At 38.1% G+C, this 23,679-nt stretch overlaps 1 protein-coding gene across 2 annotated transcripts in view; it reads left to right on the forward strand.

Moving 5' to 3' along the window:
- Window positions 1–23,679, forward strand: part of ATAD2B (ATPase family AAA domain containing 2B) — an 89,202-nt gene that overhangs the window by 20,415 nt on the left and 45,108 nt on the right. For both annotated transcript variants that reach the window (XM_080342360.1, XM_080342361.1), the window contains exons 3-15: window positions 2,596–2,642; window positions 3,665–3,818; window positions 5,931–6,033; window positions 6,566–6,674; window positions 7,928–8,044; window positions 9,453–9,528; window positions 11,213–11,311; window positions 12,414–12,525; window positions 13,928–14,043; window positions 14,731–14,905; window positions 15,679–15,767; window positions 17,430–17,589; window positions 18,521–18,611. In XM_080342360.1, coding sequence (XP_080198486.1) covers window positions 2,596–2,642; window positions 3,665–3,818; window positions 5,931–6,033; window positions 6,566–6,674; window positions 7,928–8,044; window positions 9,453–9,528; window positions 11,213–11,311; window positions 12,414–12,525; window positions 13,928–14,043; window positions 14,731–14,905; window positions 15,679–15,767; window positions 17,430–17,589; window positions 18,521–18,611 — 1,448 coding nt within the window. The remainder of the gene's footprint in view (window positions 1–2,595; window positions 2,643–3,664; window positions 3,819–5,930; window positions 6,034–6,565; window positions 6,675–7,927; window positions 8,045–9,452; window positions 9,529–11,212; window positions 11,312–12,413; window positions 12,526–13,927; window positions 14,044–14,730; window positions 14,906–15,678; window positions 15,768–17,429; window positions 17,590–18,520; window positions 18,612–23,679) is intronic.

Consider the following 23,679-nt stretch of genomic DNA (forward strand, 5'->3'; position numbering starts at 1 on the left):
AGTTCTTGCAACGCTTTGTATTTAAGAGTGACTGTAATTCACTATGGAACTGCTGTCTGCTAGGATCAAGTGTATTTAAAAACTATGTAAATATTAAAATAGATCTCTTTTATTGTTTGTTTTTCTCTCTTAAAACAATGAATTAAGTATAGCGTTTTATGTGCCATCGTCATCTGGGAATGCATTGGAACTCTCGCACCTTCTATTTCTTTTCAAGTGTGGTCTTGTGCTGTACCTGTTAGAACTGCTAAGAAATAATAAAAAAAAAGACATTTAAGGTGGCTTGTAGAATTTAGATCACTAGGTCAAATGAAATTTGGCCAGAATACTGAAACTCATGTCGTTACTCATGTAGAACCCACCATGACATGTCTTTGCATCTGAGGTTCTTTTGTTGTTTTCTGCCAAAGTCCAAAGCTCTGGGCCTAATAGTGATCTTGAGTTGCGAAGACTTTTCCCAAAAGTTTTTTTGCTAAACCTTTACTGTAATCAAATTTCACTTCTTCAGTTGTGGTTTCCAAAATACTTAAAATATCTGACCAGAAAAATGTTATTGGAAAGTTGGATGTGGACATGATTTTTGTAAACGTGGTTTTCTGTGTTGCTACCCAAAACGTGCAAAAATTACAGAATCACAGAATGTCAGGGATTGGAAGGGACTCTGAAAGCTCATCCAGTCCCATCCCCCTGCCGGAGCAGGAACACCCAGGTGAGGTTACACAGAAAGGTGTCCAGGCAGGTCTTGAATGTCTCCAGAGTAGGAGACTCCACAACCCCCCTGGGCAGCCTGTTCAGTGTCTGTCACCCTCACTGAGAAGAAGTTCCTTCTCAAATTTAAGTGGAACCTTTTGTGTTCCAGTTTGTACCCATTACCCCTTGTCCTATCATTGACTGTCACCGAGAAGAGCCTGACTCCATTAATGAGGTCACCCTTCAGTCTCCTCTTCTCCAAGCTAAAGAGCCCCAGCTCTCTCAGCCTTTCCTCCACTCCCTTCATCACCTTTTTGCCTTGCGCTGGACTCTCTCCAGCAGTTCCCTGTCCTTCTGAAACTGAGGGACCCAGAACTGGACACAATATTCCAGGTGTGGTCTCACCAGGGCAGAGTAGAGGGGAAGGAGAACCTCTCTGGACCTACTAACCACCCCCCCTTCTAATACACCCCAGGTACCATTGGCCTTCCTGGCCACAAGGGCGCAGTGCTGGCTCATGGTCATCCTGCTGTCCACCAGGACTCCCAGGTGCCTTTCCCCTACACTGCTCTCTAATAGGTCATTCCCAAACTTACACTGGAACTTGGAGTTGTTCCTGCCCAGATGCAAGACTCTGCACTTTCTATTGTTATATTTCATTAAATTTTCCATGCCCAACTCTCCAGCCTGTCCAGGTCTCTGGATGGCAGCACAGCCTCTGGCGTGTCAGCCACTCCTCCCAGCTTGGTGTCATCAGCAAACTTGCTGATAATACACTCTATTCCCTCATCCAAATCGTTGATGAATCTATTGAATAATTCTTAGATTACCTCTGTTTTATAAGGATTTGTTATGCATTTCTTAGGAAAGTAATAGCAAAGCCACATCTTCTGTGCCTCCGAGTTGAACTCTTTGTAGTCTGTTGAACTCTTGATCATGTTCAAGCTCAGATTGCATTTGGAATTTTTAAGATTTCCCTTGATTTTTCTTTTTCCCATCAAACTAATTTTAGTTTTCTAGCTTGAGAACAAGGAGTTTGTCCCTATCCAGAACTCACGTGTGCTATATAGAGTTCACTTGTCCATGAAGTACTTTGTGTTTCTCAGGGTAGAAGAGAGATTTAAAAAATACTCTCTTTCCTTCTGCCTGATTTATTTTGGTTTTTTGCAGAGCAATGTTGGCCAATTTTAACATTCTGTTAGTGGTTGTAGAGTTTTGGTTTACTCGTATTCCAAGTCATCTTTCAGTAAAATCATGTCTAATAAAGCATAATATTTTGAATTTTGTAAAGATAAAAAGTGAGTGAAGAAACAACGGCTTATGCAGTAAAGTGGCAGAAAACTCTGGATTCTGTTTTTGTGTTAGAATATGAAGTAATAGGAGTTAATTTTCCTGGAAGTTAATTTAAAAAGATATTGAAAAGACCCAATGGATAGAGAGCATGAAAATATTTTTTACTCATTTGAAGTACACCTGGCATAAATTAATCCCATTCACCTGAGTTGGCAGTTTTATTAAATTTATTCTTTTTCTGGGAGTACAAACTTTTTGTGCTTCTACTAGTTTATCCAGAGTCTTTCAATTGTAATTGCCTAGAAGAGCTATATCAAAATCCTATTCTGAAACTTAGGGGGAGAATTCATAGTAGAGGGAACATTGGGGGGATTAATCAAAGAGATGTTTAGGTAATTGAGGGGATTCATACAATTGATAATTGGACAGTTTTGTCCTCATTCCGGTGTTGGACATGAGGCAGGCTCTTCAGAGGCCTACATGTCACCAAGGTTTTGAAGTCATAGTGTGTCATGTAACATTCTGTGTTTAAAGTTCTATTTTCATTGTGTAACTCCTGCTTGGCTGGGGAGCGTTAACATGATTTGTGTGTCTGATATCATTGTTTCCTAGGTTAACTTCTCAGCCTGGTGCTACACTACCAAATGGACGTAGCTTATGTAAGTGTCTAACAGCAGACCTTGCTGTATCTACTTCTACATTTAACAATTCTTTTTTCACTGATTTTCAGTTGCATGTATTTTTAATAACTTGACTGATTACTCTGACCATTTTGACCAGAAAAGTTACTGTTTTCGCTCAGTTTTCTTCTGTTAACATCTTGGGTGCTCTCCGTGGACATGGGGAACATTCTGAGATGAAATTCAATTCTCAGTTCAGACCTCTTAGCCATGATCTTGATGTTTTCCTTATTTCCCAAATTTCCTGTTATGAACTTCCAGCTGGTCTCTTTAATTTACTTACTCTGCTCATTTGAGATTTGGCCTTCTGTGGTTCTTCATGTTAGTTAAATCTACTATTGCGTTCTAGAGACCTGCCTTGTCTGTAGCTCCTGCTACCTTGAACACTTCTCCTATATGCTTAAACCCTTCCAACTTGTCATCTCATTGCATATCTCAGCTAAAACCACTTTTTTTATATTTCATGTCCCTTTTTCATCAGTTCTATCTTGTTTAGTTCTGTGCTGACCCTGTGCAAACGTTAATCCATTAAGTGTGTTTGGTATTTTTATTATTTATTGTCGTGCCTAAGGACCAGTCGGAAGGGGGATCCCTTTTTATTTGGCACTGTACAGAGTAGCTGATGCAGATTTGCTTGTGAAATCAATGTGTTGTATCTGAGCTTTGGTGCTGTATTTGAAAGAGGAAAGAATTGAAACTGTGGGCCAAGTGTGCATTTTAGTATTGAACTTAAAAATATGAAATGCATATTTGCCTGCCAAATTTTCATCATAGAATAAGATTTTCATGTAAAGAAACAAGCTCAAGTCTGAAGAAATAGCCTGTAAAACAACTTTGATAGGAATTTAAAAAATAGATTTCTTTAGTGAATGTAAGAGTGCTCATACTGTGCTCTGTAATAACTTCTGCTTTATTTTTCTTGCTAAGTGTTCTCTTATAAATTCTTGTTTGTGAAAATGTTGTTTCCTGCATTTTGAAGTAGTAATACAAATTTCTCTTAGCTCTCAAAAGCCATCCCCTTCGAGGGGAAAAAAAGGGAGATGGGGACCATGCTTGCATAAATGGAGATATAGAAGTCAGAAAAAGTTGTCGGTCCAGGAAAAACAGATTTGAAACTTTGAATCAGAGTTTATTGTTTGACCAGCTAGTAAACAGGTATGTGGGGATGCCTCGGTTGTATTCGCAAAGCATTTAAATGATATTTTTCCAATGCTGTCTGTTTGTTTGGCTGTGGGAACGTGTGATCTGGGACGAGCTGGGTGGTGCTGTGAGCGGCAGGCTGGTCCTGTGCTGGAACCGCCTCTCTGAGCCACGCTCTAAATGCAAAGCAGCTCCCCAGCCTTTCATCGAGGTGTAAGCTACTTTGTGTTTACACCTGGGTGAAGTTGCGTGTGTTGGCCAACGTGCTGTAAATCCACACCCTAGCTTGTCTCTTAGTAACCTGTTTATGTACGATACTCTAAACGTGATGTAAATTGGGGATTAGCAACAATGGGTGGAAGCTTTCTAGATTTTTTGTATGATTTGGATCATAAAATATCAAGTTTGCAGCTGCTTTTTTTTACCATTTGTTAGTAATTCACATAGGGTGGGTGTCACTTTTTGACATTTACTGTGCGAACAAAGTGGGTCAGAGAGGGAGGCACAGACTGGTCAAAGCACAGGAATGGGAGCCAGAAATACTTTTAGTGAAATACTATTTCTATGTGACCGTGGATAGGACACTTAATATGTCTTGATTTTCCCACCTATAAAATGAGTTTTAATAGTCACATCTGTGAGAGACTGCTTGCTCTAGTGCTTGAAAAATTATTTAAACATAAACACTTAACTGCCAAGTATGTTATTTATTGTTAAATGTATTCTGTTGAATCTTTAATTTGATTTTCTTTTTCAATTTGCTCAATAACTACTTGGTATCAGTTTACAAATTTATATTGAGTTACATTTATTTTTCTAGTTGCAGTCGAATCTCCCTCTTCCTCATCAACAATAGGAAAAAGTCTACCATGAAGATTGTAATTTGATAAGATCATGGTACTGAAGTCTGTATATGAACTTATACTGATAACAATGTGTCCCATAATCACTGGAGGGTTTTAAGAACAGGTTGGATAAACTTCTGTCAGGAATGATTTAGGTGTTGTGTAGTTTGTTCTGGCCTGGCAGAGCAGATGGACTTTTCCACGTCCCCTCCAATCCTGTTTTATTTGACAGCAAACTATAGCATGATTTTACTTGGAGGGGTCATATCACACATCACAGATATTTTAGAATCGTTTGAAATTTAAGGGGATGCTCATAATGAAATCTCAACTCTACTAACTTCTGTCACCAGAACTTGCATTGACTTATAGGCAGCATTTCACCATTTACATTTACTTCTAAACAGCGTTAAAGAAAGGAGGTGAAAATTTCTGCCTTTTTACAATTATTATACAGTTATAGTAGAATTCCGGTGGAAATGTACCATAATTGCCCTAGAGAGCAGAAACTTGGTGCTCAGGACAGGTGGCCAAATAATTGACTTGGCCTGGCAAATACTCTGTTGTTTTCTTCTGAAGCAGCTCAGCCAAGGTTGTTATTTATACACCACCATTGTTTTGACATCTGTTTACAAATACTTCAGAGACTGAAAATGTAGACTAATGAAGTAGTAGATGAGAAATGGTAGTGAGGTCAAATAATGAATGATGAAATTCTAGGTGTTACTGATGTAACAGTTAAAAAATCCTTTATGTATTAGCGTCTTTGTGAGGCCGGGGTAAGAAGCTGTAAAGCTTATGGGGTGGAGGCATTAATTGCTTTCCCAATATTATAATGATGTAGGTAAAAAGCTTTACTTTCTTATTCTGCAAACTTAATCTTATTTGACAACTGATCTGACATCTAAGCAGTTACAAATTTATATACTACAATTTACACTGAATAATTTTTTCTTTTAAATGTTACCGGATAATTTTAACCCCATGTTTGAATAGCATCAGCATTTCTTCTTTTGCATACTCCTTAGTTTATATTCTAGGTTCATATTTCAGTTTTCTTTGTTATGGTTGATTTTGTAGTTAATTGATAGATTCAAGTAGCTATTCTAAAAAATTCAGATTTTAATTCATTTGTATATTAGTTGACTTGTAGACCTTGGAATAACCATAACAGACTGTACAATTAGTTATGTTAAGTCATTGGATGCTGTGTAAAAGGTTATGCATGTCTGCTGTTTTAAGAGTGAATTTTTTTATATGTTAACTATTGCATGTATTCTAGCACTGCTGAAGCTGTCCTACAGGAAATGGATAATATTAACATCAGGAGAAACAGGCGGTCTGGGGAAGTAGAGCGGCTACGAATGTGGACAGACACAGAATTTGTAAGTGCACAATGTCTCAGATCTTGGCTACAAGTAATATCAAGGGGGAGTATGGCTGGTTTTGCAGTCTCCATACATTTATCTGTAACTTTGTCAAAAGGTTGCAGAACCTCGTCCATGGGTAACGTTAAAATCTCAAACTCAAATTCAGAACAGAATTCACAGATAAATACTAAATCATGTTTTATCTATGGATGGATTTTGACTGCCATCCTCTTGTGATGTCCTGGTTTGGTTCTCCTTTGGTTTAAAGCATGTCCTGCCAGTCTGAAAACAGGGCCTGTCATCTGCTTCGTTCCCTAAACCAACTTGGTACTGATGTTAACGATGGATTAGATGGACTAAGTACTATCTGAGAGACTTATTTTACCATCTATTAAGTGAGACTGTTTTTGTAGCCTCCGTGTGGAGGCCTCTGTTGGGAAAAGACCTGGGGGCTAAAGATTGTGTGGCATATTGCTTAATGAGCTGTGGACTAACACTGAGTGACATGGGACAGTACTGATGGGAGTGTATGTGGATTTTCTTCCAGGAAAACATGGATATGTATTCTCGAGTGAAAAGAAGAAGGAAAACACTGAGGAGAAATAGCTATGGGATTCAGAACCACCATGAAGTGTCCACTGAAGGGGAAGAAGAAGGTGGGTGTTGTAAAGAATAGTAAGGGTTTGTCTGAAATACTTACAAAACAAAGCTGTCCTCAACATAAGATAGCAGCGTATTGCACTACAGAAAGTAATTTAATTTTGGATCTGAAGGATCACTAAAGGATTCCTTCTTTTTAGATGGAGGAGAAGTTTTACTAATCTCTACATAGTTTTCTTAAAAGCAAATTTATCTGAAAGTAGGAGAACAAAGCCTGGTTTCTAAATGTCTATATACCATATTCCCTTACTCCTGTTTTCTGTAACACTAAGTAGTTGGACCTCTTCTTACATTCCCTGTAACAATCTTCTGGTGGAAGCCAGGACGTGATGTGTGTAGTCTACAACTATACATGTTCTGAGTCGCTGTTTGTCATATGCTGGGTGGCAGTTACCAGAAAGAATGTGTAATAGTCAGTTCTGCATCCTTCCTTACGGGAAGGTATTAATTAAAGTATCTGTTTTCTGTCCATCCACTGTGTTTTATAAGGCTTGTAGACACACAGCTGTATTTGAAATTTTACCTTCCTTTAAAAACATGGATGAAACTGGTCAGTGGGTTCAAAAAGTATCAAGAAAGAAGGAATTACAGCTAACTTGGGCATAATCAACGATATGCTTGGCTTCCTTAAGAAATCAGACACAAACCTTGGGGATCCAAACAGGATCCAGCATAGTGTATCTCAGTTTTGAACTGGAACTACTGTAGGAGGTGTGGTCTGTCCCAAATAATAAGAAGGGAGTCTTAATTCTGAGGGTGGAAATACTGATCCTGGTAATAGATGGACCTAGTTGGTACCTTTATACAGTGTGTTTATTTGCTTTGTGTAAAAATTATATTGTGAATTGTAAAGTTGTATTTATTTTCATGCTGTGTCAAATATGTGATTTTTCTGAGGCTCCTATGGGAAAAGAGTGAGAAGAAGTATTTTTATTTTGAAAGATAATTATTGAAGGAAAAAAGGTAGTGAGTAGAAGTGATACTCGAATTGCTTTACAACTAAAACTAATTTGACTACATTTATTTTTCTTTCTGTTACTTTTCCAGACCTTCTGTGGGAAACTAGAAGGAAGTTTGACAATGTGCTGTAGATTTATCTTGATCTTCAAATTTCCAGTGATTTGCCAATTAATTTTAATTATTAGGAGGGGAATAATTCTCAGTGCCCACTAAACTGTTAGTTTTTAGGATGAAGATAGTTCTGGCATCAAGTAGAAGTATTCTGATAATATTTTGTGCTCCCCAACAGAGTCTCAGGAAGAAGATGGAGATATAGAAGTAGAAGAGGCTGAGGGAGAAGAAAACGATCGGCCATATAATCTCCGACAGAGAAAAACTGTGGAAAGGTACCAGGCCCCTCCAATAGGTGAGGAGTCAGACAGTGCTCATGTAGTTCTGCTCTTCTGACCTCCAAGAATACCATGGGGTTGGGAAGGGAGAGGTTGGATGGCTGCTCCTCATCCCTGACAGGGTTCCTCTGCCTTTCCTCTCACCTCTGGTTTTGTTCACCTTGTCAATGTGACCACTGAGACACCATCTGTCAGTTTGTCAGTGGTGGTGGCATTGTGTCGTCTCATCTGACTTTGAAAGTACTGTCACGTGCTGGGCTCTGGGGTGGAGGTGAATGGGGTTTTGGTCAAGAAATAGTTGACAGAAGTTGAAATCAGAAAGCCATCTGATCAATTAGATAACTACATAGAAAAAATAGTTCCTGTTTTGCTTGCTTCTCCTCTTGAGTGGTAAGTCTGATTCATAGATAAACTGCATAGCAGCAGTTACCACTTTTTGACTAGATGAGAAATTGAGATTATTTCAGTTGGAAGGGACCTGCAATGATCATCTAGTCCAACTGCCTGACCACTGCAGCACTGACCAAAAGTTGAAGCACGTTATTAAGGGCATTGTCCAAACGCCTCTTAAACACTGACAGGTTTGAGACATCGGCCACCTCTCTAGGAGCCTGTTCCAGTGTTTGACCACCCTTTTGGTAAAGAAACGCTTCCTGATGTCCAATCTAAACCTCCCCTGGTGCAGCTTCGAACAATTCCCATGTGTTTTATCACTGGATCCCAGAGAGAAGAGCTCAACACCAAACTCTCCATGTCCCCTCCTCAGGAAGCTGTAGAGAGCAATGAGGTCACTCCTCAGCCTCCTTTAGTCAAAATTAGACAAACCCAAAGTCACTGAGCTGCTCCTCATAGGAAATGCCCTCCATGATCCCTATAGGATTCAGAGTAGTGTCTCTTGGTTTTGAACCTCTTAATACTTCTCTTTACAATAATGTATTCTGTGCATATCTGGTGTAGATTACAGTGGTATTTGTAGTGTGGTGTATCTTAAGGCAACTTTGAAATTAAGACTCTGATAGTCAAATACTGTGGTTTATTTGTCAAGAGGAGTTTCAAGATATCTTGCATTAGCAGCTGCGCAGAGGTTTCTGTATGGAATTTCATGTCCTGCAAACAAACTAAAAATGCTGGTACCCTAGACAAGTCACATTCTGTGCCATTATAGCCACAGCTGTGATGATTTCAGGAGGCTGAGGGTGAAATTCCCGTGACTATATTGAGCCAAGTACGGTGGTAGTGAAATGCAGAGCATAAGAGGTGTGATTTCCTTGCACCCCCCAGTTCTTTTCTTAATTTGAGCTTTTGGAGAAACCACTGTGATAACAGAATTGATAAAACAATGATCTAGCACTTTTGCGCTGCATTTAGATTAGTTTCTTATTCTTTTGTAAATGATATTACAAACCTGTAACTTCTCTTACACAGTGCCAGCTCATCAAAAAAAGAGGGAAAACGCACTGTTTGATATTCACAGATCTCCTGCGAGAAGAAGCCACATCAGGTAAATGTCAGTTGTCTCGTACATAGTTGTTTGCCTTCAGTATGTTTCCATTAGCTTTTGATTTTCAAAACATTCTTGAGTGAGCTGTACGCTTCATTCACGCACGTGCGTGGGTCTTGAATTGTATCTTAGGTTCAGATTCTGATCAGCATACAAAAGTGAATTCATAGCATTTCGTAATCCCAGTAGAAGCTTTGTGATAAAAAGAATGGAAACAGGTGTGCTGCAAGTACTGGAAAGAGAGTTGGACATTGCACGCTGTAGCTTTTTCTGTAAGAATGTATATTTTGTGTTTAAATTTGTTTTTCTTCCCATTCAAATTTCATCCAAATAATACTAACAATTTAATAAAATATTTACCGAGCATCATTTTTGACTCTTATCTATCCAAGTCTGATATACAACAAGTTGTCTTGGAAACTGTTGATAGCCTTTATTTAACAAAATAGTTGAGATCAGAGCTTACTACATTTTTTTAAAAAAAAACATACTCAAAACTTCAAAAAGATAAATCTGGCCATGAACAGAATCCAAGCAAATGAATGCTGGTGTCAGCTGTGATTCTTTTTTTGATGGCATAGGAAAAAAATCTGACTAATATATAAAATAAAAGTGGAATCTTATGGTTTTGTACGTTTCTGTGTAATAGAGAAAAAAAGTTTAATTTTGAAGAGTTTGGGGCTTTTTTGCTTTAACTGCATATGACATTTTGTTGGATAATCTCAGGACGTGTACTTGCTAGTAAGATATAGAGTGTGAAAGGTTTTATCCTTTCAGTTTTAGCGTGCTCATTGCTTCATTCTCATTTTATCCCTTCTTGCCAGGACACTGTCATAAAACTTCTTCCTAATTGCATGATATATACTCTCTGACATGTTTTAAAATGTATCTAATTTGTGGTCATCAAACAGTAAAATTGGTTGGCCATGTTATGCTTTGACAAAAACCAGCTAGTTTGGTACATGAATTTTTACTAGTAGCAAACTTTTATTGAACTGATGTCAAGCTGAACACCTTTTTGTACAGGAGATGTAATGTACATTCTGTATTATTTCTGAAATACTCACTTTTCTGAAATACTGTCAGGCTAAAATAAGAAACAGTTCATGCAGTCTTTAAATAGTAGTTTTACTTAGATTCAGATCAGAAGTTAAATTACAGTACAGGTGTTTTATGAAACTGTTTGGTTGTTCAGAATTAATGACCTAATACAAAGAGACCATACCTTTTAGGAAATATGGAGGTTTTTTTTCAAAGAATATTCAAAAAGAAGCGTCAAACTGAGTAAGAAGATCTTGATATTAATATTTCTGTTATGTTGGAGGGGGCTGAAGCGGTTGCAAGTTTTCCTAAGTGCAGATGCTGTCTGATGAACTTCCAACAGCATATTGATTGAATACTCAGTCACACTTGCTGAGATAACGTGGACCAGACCACGTATCGTACAGGGATACACTGTTCTAGTAATGTTTGTGTTGAGATTGCATATCTATGTGACAGTAAAAGGTGCTGTTCTCCTTCCAGATTATTTTGATACTTACTTAATAAGACTAAAATTTGCATGCATCTTAAACCTGAGCAGTACTGTACTTGCTGTTTCAGTTTTGTTTGTATAGAAGAATCCAAATGTGCCGTCCTACTGAAAAAAGGACTGAGTTTTATGTTTATTTTGCCACTTCAACAGGAGAAAGAAGCATGCCATTCACAGCAGTGATACAACCTCTTCAGATGAAGAACGCTTTGAAAGAAGAAAATCTAAAAGCATGGCCAGAGCAAGAAACAGGTATGAAAACATTCTGTAATGTTCTATCAGTTCTGCAGACTTGTTTGATTCTGCCTGTGATTACCTGCAGATACAGTATAGGAGGATTGCTGGTTATGTATTGACATAGATGTTGAGGTCTTATGAGTAGATAGTTAACAATAGTGATAAAAAGTTGGAAAGATAAGAATATCTATTTGGTTCAGTTGGGCTATAAGACAAACAATTTCATTTAAAATGGATTTTTATTCTTAGTGTTACTTGGTCCCAGTTAGTTCAGTTTTGCTTCCAGTGCCAGCTCTTATTCTTCTGTCCTCCTGTGGTATAACAATATGTATCTTCTATACACCCAGCACATATTTTTAATGTTATATTTATTCACCAGTTGTCTACAAGTGGAAGATCGGTAAGATATATCAGTATATTACTGTCACAGATACTTAGTTGGAGAAGCAAACAGAAAAACCCAGAACATTTCCTCATTTTTCTTTTCCTGTCTACCACACCATTTCTTCTTCCACCTGAGGAATTCCAGTGACATAATTCCAGCCACCAAAAATGTAGTTGCAGATATAACCTGTGTCTTACTGGTACCTTCCTCCCTCCCTTGATCTGTGTATTTCACCTGACGTAATATCTATGTAGAGGCTTAAAGCTGCTTTGTATACGCTAAGAAACTGAAACAGGTGGATGTGAGTCATAGCTGATCTGCAAGAAATATTTTGATTTCCTTTCTTTGGAGCTATATTTTTAAAAATTTTATTTTCTTTGTACTGTTAATACTTTTCTTCCCACACTGAAATTATCCAGTTTGTCACTGCCGGTTGAGAGTGTCCTGTTCTTTTGGTCAATATTGTATCTTTTGTGTTTAATTAAAATAGTCTGTTCACACTAGTTCTCCAGACTTAAATATCTGTATGTATGCATAAAACTATATTTAAGGAACTTCCAGATAAACAAGAATAATGACCACAATAAAAGGTTGGTTTGATTACCTTATCAATCCAGGATAATTCTCTCTTTAGCTAGTACAAGGCATTTAATCTCTTGTTTTGTGCATTCCAGCAAAACGATCAAAACAGAACAATATTTATTTGGTGTGGGCTTTTTTGTTGTTTAACAGGTGCCTACCTTTAAACTTCAGAGCAGAAGACTTAGCCAGTGGAATTCTGCGAGAACGTGTGAAAGTTGGGGCGAGTTTGGCTGATGTTGACCCTATGATTGTTGATAAATCGGTAGGTTTTGAGAAAACTCTTTGTTTTCCTTCCCTCAATTATACAGAAGCAGAATTCACCACGGCCTCTTCTTAGAGTTGAAGTAATTTCATAATAAGCTCACTGATCTGTTTGATTTTTTTTTTTTCCAAAGCTGTTGTCTGTTTATTCCTTTGGACTACAGAGCATTTGCTTTTGGCCTTGAATAATCAACAGGCTGTGTACATCTTAGCAGTGTAGGGGAAAGGGACCTGGGGGACCTGGTGAACAGCAGGATGACCATGAGCCAGCACTGTGCGCTTGTGGCCAGGAAGGCCAATGGTACCTGGGGTGTATTAGAAAGCGGATGGTCAGTAGGTCAGAGAGGTTCTCCTTCCCCTCTACTGTGCCCTGGTGAGACCACACCTGGAATATTGTGTCCAGTTCTGGGCCCCTCAGTTCCAGAAGGACAGGGAACTGCTGGAGAGAGTCCAGCGCAGCCACCTAGATGCTGAAGGGAGTGGAGCATCTCCCTTATGAGGAAAGGCTGAGGGAGCTGGGGCTTTTTAGCTTGGAGGAGAGGAGACTGTTTACAGATATCTAAAGGGTGAGTGTCAGGAGGATGGAGCCAGGCTCTTCTCGGTGACAAGCAATGATAGGACAAGGGGTAATGGGTACAAACTGGAACACAAAAGGTTCCACTTAAATGTGAGAAGAAACTTCTCCTCGATGAGGGTGACAGACACTGGAACAGGCTGCCCAGGGAGGTTGTGGAGTCTCCTACTCTGGAGACATTCAAAGCCACCTGGACACCTTCCTATGTAACCTCATCTGGGTGTTCCTGCTCCAGCAGGGGGATTGGACTGGATGATCTTTCAAGGTCCATTCCAATCCCTAACATTCTGTGATTCTGTAATCTTGTAAATAAGCCAAAATATCAATTGCCTAACCACATTTCTTGGTTTAGATTCAGTTTGTGATTACTTGTAATAGTAGAAGCTGGGATATGCTGTGCAGTGTAGAAAACTGAAGTACTGACCAGCTGAGTTGGTCATCTCAGAGCTGACTCTCTGGGTGCTGTGTCTATGCAGGAACAATTGTTTATAGCTTAGGAAACATTAGCTTATGGTATGTTTTGTGCAGAAGCTGCTGAATTATTACTAGATTTGAACTATTTTCTAGAAGTACTTGGACTATATACATGTTATGTTGAGCCTGAGCTTAAAAACGCTCTCCGACTAAGGCTGGGTCTCTGTAGATGTCCAGGCATCCCTGGTGCAGTTAACTTGTGATCCAGAGAAATCTCCCTGTCAAAATTCAGGGAACTCCTCTTGATCAATGCCATGATGTTTGTAATTTGTTTTCAGATATGTTATGCTGTAAGTAAAGGTACTTTTGTGGAAAGCTTTTACAAGACATGCTTTGGTTTTTTTCTTTTTCTAAGGTGCGTTTTGATAGTATAGGTGGATTGAGCCATCATATCCTTGCACTTAAGGAAATGGTAGTGTTTCCTCTTCTTTATCCAGAAGTGTTTGAAAAATTCAAAATTCAGCCACCAAGGTAAGTGTGTTTACTCTCGTTGTATTTTCATTTTATTAAGCTCTAAAGAATGCTTCATTTAAATATATAGGAGATGTATTCTTTCCCTGAAGTATTTACAGTTCGAATAGACTTAGATGTTTGCTACCCTACTTGTCTATCAGAATGTAATAAGCGTGATGAAGAGTTACAAAAATCTAGTTTATTGTGGTAGGAAGGTGAACTTTGTGATTTGGTCAAAGAATTCTCAAGTGTTGTATTAAGTAGTACCTTGCCTTTTTTCCATTATGTTATCAAATATTTTACTAAATCAAGCTAAATGCTGATGTTTCTTTGATAGAAGTAATCTTGATAATGTTATATTATGGTTTTAATATTAATCAGGCATCTTGATGCATGATGTAAATGGGTGCACATTAAGTAAATTGAAGCTGATTCAAGTATTATCTAAGATTTTATGTTTGAGGAGGTATTTAACAATCCTTTGGGAGCTTGATATACCTTTGATTAATGTTCTCTACAAAGCAAAGATTTACTGATTTGAAAGCATAAAACATTAGATTTTTTGAAATAATGTTCAATACACTAAATAATAATACTAGAACTTAAATCTTCTCCAGGCTCCCTGTCTTCATTATAAAATTTGACTTGGAGTTTTTCAGGAGACATAAAATAAGTTTGTGACTGTGTTGATCCATTTATCTTCAGGGGCTGTTTATTCTATGGTCCTCCTGGAACAGGTAAAACCTTGGTAGCTAGAGCTCTAGCTAATGAATGCAGTCAAGGAGACAAAAAGGTGGCTTTCTTTATGAGGAAAGGAGCAGACTGTCTCAGTAAGTGGGTTGGTGAATCCGAACGGCAGCTTCGACTCCTTTTTGATCAGGTTAGAAGAAAATACGTATTTTTTTTCATATAATTTCTCTGTATGTTGTTTTCTTGGGTGTTCTAGACCTCCAAAATTATTTGCAATTAAAATGAAATAGCTGTAATTTTCCATAGATTGGGCAGAATTTGTCCATATTATATATTTAGACGAATAAGTAGAAGAATGCTGAGAACGGTTCTTCTTGCTCTGAAAACTGAGAGGTCTCTTGACTTGTCCATTGATGTAGCAGACAAAGTCATTTGAGTACAAATTGGTAAAAATATTTAAATCAGCAAGTTTGAATTTGACTGGCACATTCAAGATAAATGCTATGTAGAGGAGGATGCATCTGTTGGGTGTATATTTTAGTATCCTTATTTGACTTGGCAAATGATGGACAGAAGGGAGCGTCACATAAAGCAGCGAAATGTAATTGCTCAAAAAAACCTATTTTCAGACACAGTTGTCTAAACAAATGGGTTGTGAGCAGCTAAGATACTGTTTTCTATAGCTGAGTATGAGGTGTCTCAGCTTTTGAATCTCGCCAACACACAGTAAAACTGGTACGCTGGTGCCATCTTGCTTATTCAAAGGAGAATGCAGTCTTGTGCTTTGTCCGTAACACTTCTGTAGTTGAAAATTCAGTTTTGTTTTCAGACTGCACGCTTTTAAATAAAGGTATCTTAGTATATGTATTATTTCAGCATGTTAATGCTTTGTAATAAAAACTGTTTTCAATGTTAATAGATAAATTATGAATTAACAGTGATTTTTTTTCTTTTGCATACTAGGCATACTTGATGAGACCCTCTATAATCTTTTTTGATGAAATAGATGGCTTGGCTCCAGTCCGTTCTAGTAGACAAGATCAGATTCACAGGTAATATTTCTCATACGCTACCATTATCTTGGAATCTGCTACATTATCTTGGTCAACTCTTAAGTGTAATTTTACTCAGTTCCCAAGAGAGGTTTTAACTTTTGCTTAAGCACACTTACGCTAGAAGGGACAGGTTGAGTTGTTTTGATGGGACCAGTACTATTCAATATATTCATCAATGATTTGGGTGAGGGAATAGAGTGCACTATCAGCAAGTTTGCTGATGACACCAAGCTGGGAGGAGTGGCTGACACTCCAGAGGCTGTGCTGCCATCCAGAGACCTGGACAGGCTGGAGAGTTGGGCGGGGAAAAATTTAATGAAATATAACAAGACCAAGTGTAGAGTCCTGCATCTGGGTACAAACAACCCCAGGTTCCAGTATATGTTGGGGAAAGACCTATTAGAGAGCAGTGTAGGGGAAAGGGATCTGGGGGTCCTGGTGGACAGCAGGATGACCATGAGCCAGCACTGTGCCCTTGTGGCCAGGAAGGCCAATGGCATCCTGGGGTGTATTAGAAGGTGGGTGGTCAGTAGGTCAGAGAGGTTCTCCTTCCCCTCTACTCTGCCCTGGTGAGACCACATCTGGAATATTGTGTCCAGTTCTGGGCCCCTCAGTTCCAGCAGGACAGGGAACTGCTGGAGACAGTCCAGCGCAGGGCAACAAAGATGCTGAAGGGAGTGGAGCATCTCCCGTGTGAGGAAAGGCTGAGGGAGCTGGGGCTCTTTAGTTTGGAGGAGACTGAGAGGTGACCTTGTTAATGTTTACAAATATATAAAGGGTGAGTGTCAGGAGGATGGAGCCAGGCTCTTCTTGGTGACAAGCAATGATAGGACAAGGGGTAATGGGTACAAACTGGAACACAAAAGGTTCCACTTAAATGTGAGAAGAAACTTCTCCTCGATGAGGGTGACAGACACTGAACAGGCTGCCCAGGGAGGTTGTGGAGTCTCCGTCTCTGCAGACATTCAAACCCGCCTGGACACCTTCCTGTGTAACCTCATCTGGGTGTTCCTGCTCCAGCAGGGACTGGATGATCTTTTGAGGTCCCTTCCAATCCCTGACATTCTGTGATTCTGTGATATTGAGTTGCTATTGTGTCATTTTTTTAAAAAACATTTTTTGCAGCAGTTTACTGCTGGCTGGATTTTCTCCTGGCTGCTTTCAATCTCAGTTTTGCTGTGCTTTCTACGACACTGCACTTGTGTCTTTCATTCTATAGGTGGTGGCATTTGTGTGTCCATCTCCTTCCACTCAAATGCTGGGGGGACAGAGGGAAATTTCGGGGTTGGGAGACGAGGAGGTTGTGAAAACATGTGGCTTTGTCTTGATGCACCTTTCTTGTGCCTGGTGACACTGTTAGTGGAAGAGAACAATCAGAGCTGCAATAAATGTGTTCCTGAGCTCATGTGCCCAAAAATTTTAAAGGAGAAGGTTTGAATTTGATGTAATCTTTTCTGGAGTCATGATACTAAGTACAATATAGATTATATCAAAAGATTCCTTCTTGCTTTGAGAGTTGAAACAGTTATTCAACCGTTTGTTTTGTTGCGTATTTTTTTCAACTTAGCTTTTTTCTTTGAAATTATGAATGTCACAGTTGAAAAAGTGAAGATTCCTGCCATGTTCCCTATACTTTTTTGTTTTTTAAACTCTTTTTAGCTCTATAGTGTCTACTCTTCTTGCCCTCATGGATGGATTGGATAACAGAGGTGAAATAGTTGTAATTGGTGCTACAAACAGATTGGATTCTATAGATCCTGCACTCAGGAGACCTGGTCGCTTTGACAGGGAATTTCTTTTCAACTTGCCTGATCAAAAGGTAACACTTACAAAAGAGATTATTAAGAAACATTTCTAGTGTCTTCAACATTTGAATGCCTGATAACCAAGCTTATGAAATAAAAATATGCATTCTTATTTTTAAGAGTGTTTAATCGTAGGAAGATACTTTTAGTAAAAACACATTGTGTACATATGTTGAATACAACTTCGAATCTTCAGAATATAGTTAAAACTAAACAGAGCTAAATTGTTCATGTTAAATTGAATTGCTTGTCTAAAAACTGTGGGGTTTTATGGATTTGTGTCATGAGCCCTAACTATTGGTATTTCAGAAGTTATGGTAAGAGAAAATAGCTTTAGTACCATGTAGACTGCTAAGCACATAGAAATTGGACATGTAAAGCCAGACATTATTATATTGGCAACAGGAACATTTCAGTTCCTTGTTGTAGACTTCTGTAAACTCAGCCACAGTATTTGATCACTTTATACTTAAATTTACTTTGCATATTGATAGGCGTATTTGGATTCTATAGAATTTTACAATGAAATAGTTTTGGAATTCTTGTGTATGTACTGTGCTACTCAGCAATAAATTAATTGGTGAGGCATTTGACATTAGAAGCTGTTAATCATAAGTGCAGCAATTAAAAATTAAATTATAGAGTTATGATAATTCCTAATAGAACGCAAGTTTGATCAGTTAATGTATAATGTTGTCAATTAGACAGCAATTAAAATGTGTAACCGTTATACTGAAAAAATTACTGCTTACATATGAAATTAAAGAAGGAAAGACCTTTGCTCTTGTGTGATATTTAAGTTCTAAGTTCTATATGATGAATCTCAGTGGTGTGTCAAAAACAGGTAAAATAAGTTTATATTCACATGAATAAATACAATTTTTGTCTGAAATATTATGAGATGGATTTGGCTTGTTAATTTTTGTATCTCTTTTTTAAAATCAGGCACGAAAGCACATTTTACAAATCCATACCAGGGATTGGAACCCCAAATTGTCAGATCCTTTCCTAGGAGAACTGGCTGAAAAATGTGTTGGTGAGTGTTATAATGTTTATGGTTTTACTATAGATGCTTTCTCTTCTGTGTAATACTTTTAAAGTTTGTTAAATGTTAAATAATATTGTTTTTACCTTTCTGGACTTCTTTCAACAATACTTATTTGTAATAACAAAATATGCTTCTGTTTTAGTAAAACAAAAAATGAGTAGCTAGTAGTCGTTTGAAAATAAAGTCACATTGCCTTTTTGAAACATCACTAGAATAGGGTGCATACTGTCAAAGAGAAGCACATTGAAGTGGGAGTTGGAATCTTTAGGTAGACTTCCCATTACATTTGTATATTATAGAAGAAATAAGGAGACTTGGTGGTTTTTTTCTGTCTACTTATGGAGCGAAAAAGCAAAATAAGTACTTCTATGGGATTGTTTGTTTTGTTTTTACTGACTGGCATGTTCTCCTCTGACAGAAATCCAACAAACTAACCAGTCTTTCTGAAGATGAGTTTTCTTTCAGATCGCTAGCCCAGAACAACCTCAAAGTGTAGATATAGGCAGGGGGGGCAACAAAAGCACCACAGCATGAATACATTAAAAATACCTTTGAAGCACCCAAAGACCTGCTGTACTGAATGGAGGATGGTTGTTCAAGGTAAACCTGCTGCTTAAGAGCCAATCAGAAGTAAACCCTAATATTTTTATAGTGAATTTAACAGAGGAAATGAGCCTAAAACACAAACCACAATCTCTTCTCAACAATTTGTCATCTGTCAGTCATCTGCTTGGATGAACACTGAAGTTCTCAAAAAAAGGACAGTCTCAAATATCTGTGCACTGGAATCCGTCATCAGAGAAATAAGAACTTTAAATTGAACATCAGTCCATTCAGTCAGCTACAGTACATCCGAATTACCCTCTTCATTCACAAGGACATCTCTCATCGAAGCAGCATCCCCTCTGCTTTTGATGCACAAAGACCTCAACATCTTCTGGTGAGGAGAAAACATAACTATCCAGCCAACTCCAGTTTAAGCTTTGCCGGGTATAAGATGGCATGTGCTAAGCCCATTTCATGTAAATTCTGCTTGATTTGTGCAAAGACATGGTGCTGCTTAGTGGGAGAGAGTGGAATAAATGGGATAAACTCCACTTGTTTCTTTGAGAATTCACCATATCTTTGTGTTGAGAACACAATTATGTATTTTAAAAGTTCAGAACGTAGGGGAAGCCTCTTATAGGTTTGATTAGAAGACATTCTTTGTGCTCAGTGCATCTTGCCAGTTCTGTGGAAAAGTCAGCTAATGAAAAGAAATACCCTTTTCTATTTTCTTTGGCTTACCTATTGTCCAACTATTGTGCACTTGATTGTCTCCATTCTGCATTTTGGAACTTAAACATTTCCATACATCCACAACTAAAACCTTGTGACTGTTACAAGGACTCTTTAAAACAGCTGAAGTCAGGCTGGTTTATCGTCTTCATCTTGAGATTGCCTCATCATTTCTGGAAGTGAAACCTGCAGCAACCGATCCTTTAAACAGACTTTCCTTTTTCTTTGTGGCCGTTGCAAATTGGACTCATTGGCACTCTGGTAATGATACAGTGCATACTGATTTGCTTTTCCCTCTTGTATGCAGGTTTACTTTAAAAACAAAAACCCAATATCTTCCACCTCCCAAAACTACACCCCCTCTTCCCCAAGTAAAAGCTGCCCAGGCTCACCAGGCTTTTTGCATGTCGTTTATACCTCTCTCCAGTTCAGCAAATTTGGCAACACTTCACTACAAGCATATGGATCCTAAGGAAGAAAACTGCAGAGATACTACCCAAGTAAATGACTTTGGGGAAGCAGGTGTATGTGAGACTCAGAACTTCTCCTCTTTAAGATCCAAGGGTGTAATTAGAAAGAAATTAAAAGGGAAAAGCCCCAGGACTTGGAAAAAATTAGGCTATTTCCTGAGGGTTGGTTTTTGTCCCAGCTGTTATGGATTACATACCTTTTAGGAGATTTCAATGTATGTGTGAATCAAAGAACCCGCTTCACTGAATGCGGCCGTGATGTGAAACAAATGGAAGCAGCTTGGGGAGAGCATGGAACTGCTCAGAAGACCACACCGATGGCTTATTAGTACCTTCAATAAGCATAATTAACTGATGGCTTATTAGTACCTTCAATAAACACAATTAATTCTGGTTTTTCTCCTTGTTGGAGATGGACCCCAGATACCCGAACTTTAAAAGTACTTTCTTATCTCTTGTGCTTACTTCATTGTTCTGAAGGAAAACTTCCTGTAGGTAGATGGTTACCTATTCACTCCATCTTGTAGGAAACAAAACATATTAGCAACTAAAAAAGTGTCAATTCCTCCATCTGTCGTCTTGCAGATGAATCATTTTACAATGTAATAAGGGTTATTTAAATAGGGTTAAATAGAATTGTAAAGAAGCAAACACATGAAGCTCAAGAGGCTTGTTAAAAATACTCTATTCTGTGCTTATTATTGCAGGAGCATTTTGTGGAAAAATGGTATCTTGTTAGAGTTTTCTTTCCCATCCTAATGTAGCGGTGGAGGAGGAGGTCTTTGCATTAGTGTTCATGTTTTTTGCAGTTTATTTTATTTCAAAAAGCATAGTTATTTTTCATCTCTGTCATCATGCCGAGTTGTTTGCTGACTCCCTTTCCTTGCAGCCCATTTGAGGAGCTGTAGGAATTGTGCAACGTAAATCAGACCAGTGGTCAAGATCATTCACCTAAACGTTCAATAGCAGCTTATAGGTTTTTTGGGGCAGATATTAGGCAAAACAAATTTTAAAGAGGACATAATTCCTGCTCAGCAGAGGTGGAAGAGTGTGGCTTTAACATTTCAGTGTGTTCTTTGGAAACCTCTTTGGGAATCCACTTGTTTGCTGTGCTGCTCTTTAGAAGTTGTACTTTGAAATTGTTCAGCAGAGTGTGGTGGTGATGGGTGGAACAAAATCAGCTGCTTGACAAGAATACTTGTTTTATGCCAGTACATTTTGCCTGCCAAATTGAATATCCATTGTGAGATGCTGCAAAAATGGAAGCAAATGCACTGAACCTCCGGTTTATATTTTAGTGTCAATTTGGGCGAGAATAAATTCAGTTTATTTACTGCTGGCATGATGCATTTTATTTTACTTTGACAATACTCATGTTTTTCTTCCCTTAATGAGTGTACATTTACTTCTTAGAAATAAAAAGCCCTTTAATGTTTCACAAGATAGAGGATTTTTGCAGTTCTCCCATTGCTGCAATAGATGTACAGTATGCACAAGAGAGTCCCTCAAAAAGAGACACCAATTATTACTCGTCAAATGTAATTGCTCCTGAGAAATGAAAAGTAGAAATGGAGACTAATTGTATATCTGATCACCTGAGAATTTAATTTTAAAAATAGGCTACAGGCTATTATTTCCTAATTTTGCAATTCTTTGGAGATGTACAAGCGGTGATTAAAATGACTGTTAGAAAGTGATTTTACAGCATTTATTAATAGAAAAATTGGAAAGGATATAGCTTCTGAGCTCTGAGTATTTTGTCACAAAGATACTATACTAATTTTAAGGTGACAGGCAGTCAAGATGCTGAATATCAGTGGCACATCTTTGATTTAAGCTTTGGCTTATTTCCCCCCCGCCCCTCCAATTTTTGTTTGCAGTGGACCAATTTAACTTGAAATGTGATACTTTATATTGACAGAACAAAGCAAAATTTAGAGGCAAGACCTTGATTTTAATTTCTGTGATGCATGTGTAGCTGTCTGACGGGTTCCACATGGTTGATGGAGTGTGCCTGCATAATTCTGATTTCCTCATAGGGTTTAGTGAAAAAACATAAATATAACCTTAGTGCTGAAAATAATTGGTTGCTTATTCGTTAATATAGTGGATGTATTTGAACATATTTCAAATGTCACGTGTATTTAGTTCAAGGTAACTTGTGAATGTGAATTGCTACGTACTTTTAAAATGAAAGTCACAATGTGTGCTCATCAAGTTTACACAGTTATGGCTACTGACCTTTTCCTAAATTTGGAAAGTTTAGTTTAAAAGTTGCAGAAAGAGTCTGATATTTATAGTGACCTTCTATCTGTTGTGTTATTTGGTTTTTTTAATTATTTTCATGTATAGATGAGAAACTCAGGTGGAATTTGAAATCTCAGCCAATTTAAGTCATCTTTATAGCTGAAAAGTTGGTATCTCTTATTATCATCCCCCAAATTTATATATCCGAAAGATGGGGGTGGCAAGTTCTCTACCTTCCCTGTTAATTGCTTCCTTTTTTGTTTTCCAACACTGTGTATGGAATCAGCTTTGTTCCTTTTTGCTGTATCCATCATGTAAAAATGTGTCTGCGAGCAGCACTGAAGGAACATCAGAGGATCAAGGGAGAGGAACGAGGCGGTTTTGGGACTTGGTGCTGCCAAAGGACCGACGCAAAACCAGAGCAGGAAAGGTGCAAATGGAAAGGCCTGTTGGGGAGGAGGAAGTCTGGTTAAAAACTGTCGGAGAATAATTTAACTAAAGAAAGGATTAATTAGCTTCTATAAGCACTTTGTTGCAAACCCGTGAACTTTTATGTGGCAAATCCTCAGCGCAACACCTTTTCCTATAGTGACTATAATTCTCTAAAAGGGTTTTCCCACTGGGGTAATATTTTACCTCTTTTTGAAAGATGGAGCTGTGGTGCCACAAAATCCAGCGGCAGGTTTAATGTCTCTTGCTGAGAGAGATGGAAAATTTGAATTCTAATTCCTCGCTCTTGGGAAAAACCCCAAACCATTAGCACTGCGAAAGACACAGAGGTATTAAGTCTCTTAGTGTTTCATAATTATCAGATCTGTGTTTTTCAGTAATGATGATTAAACAATTATAAGTAGGCACCTCTGGATATTTATGAAGCTAGGCTAAATGAAAATTTTAATGCTTTTTAATATTTTTTCTACTCTTTCGGTTATATTAGTAAAATGATGACATTCTAAAAAGTCTGAAATGCTTTCCTTGGTAGCAAAAGTTGATGTTTTTCTAGGAGTCCACAGTAGCTTTTTTAAAGATTTCATCTGTTCCATATTCTGCTCATGAAACAC

Source organism: Nesoenas mayeri (genome assembly GCF_963082525.1).
Source record: "Nesoenas mayeri genome assembly, chromosome: 3".
NCBI classification, from domain to species: domain Eukaryota; kingdom Metazoa; phylum Chordata; class Aves; order Columbiformes; family Columbidae; genus Nesoenas; species Nesoenas mayeri.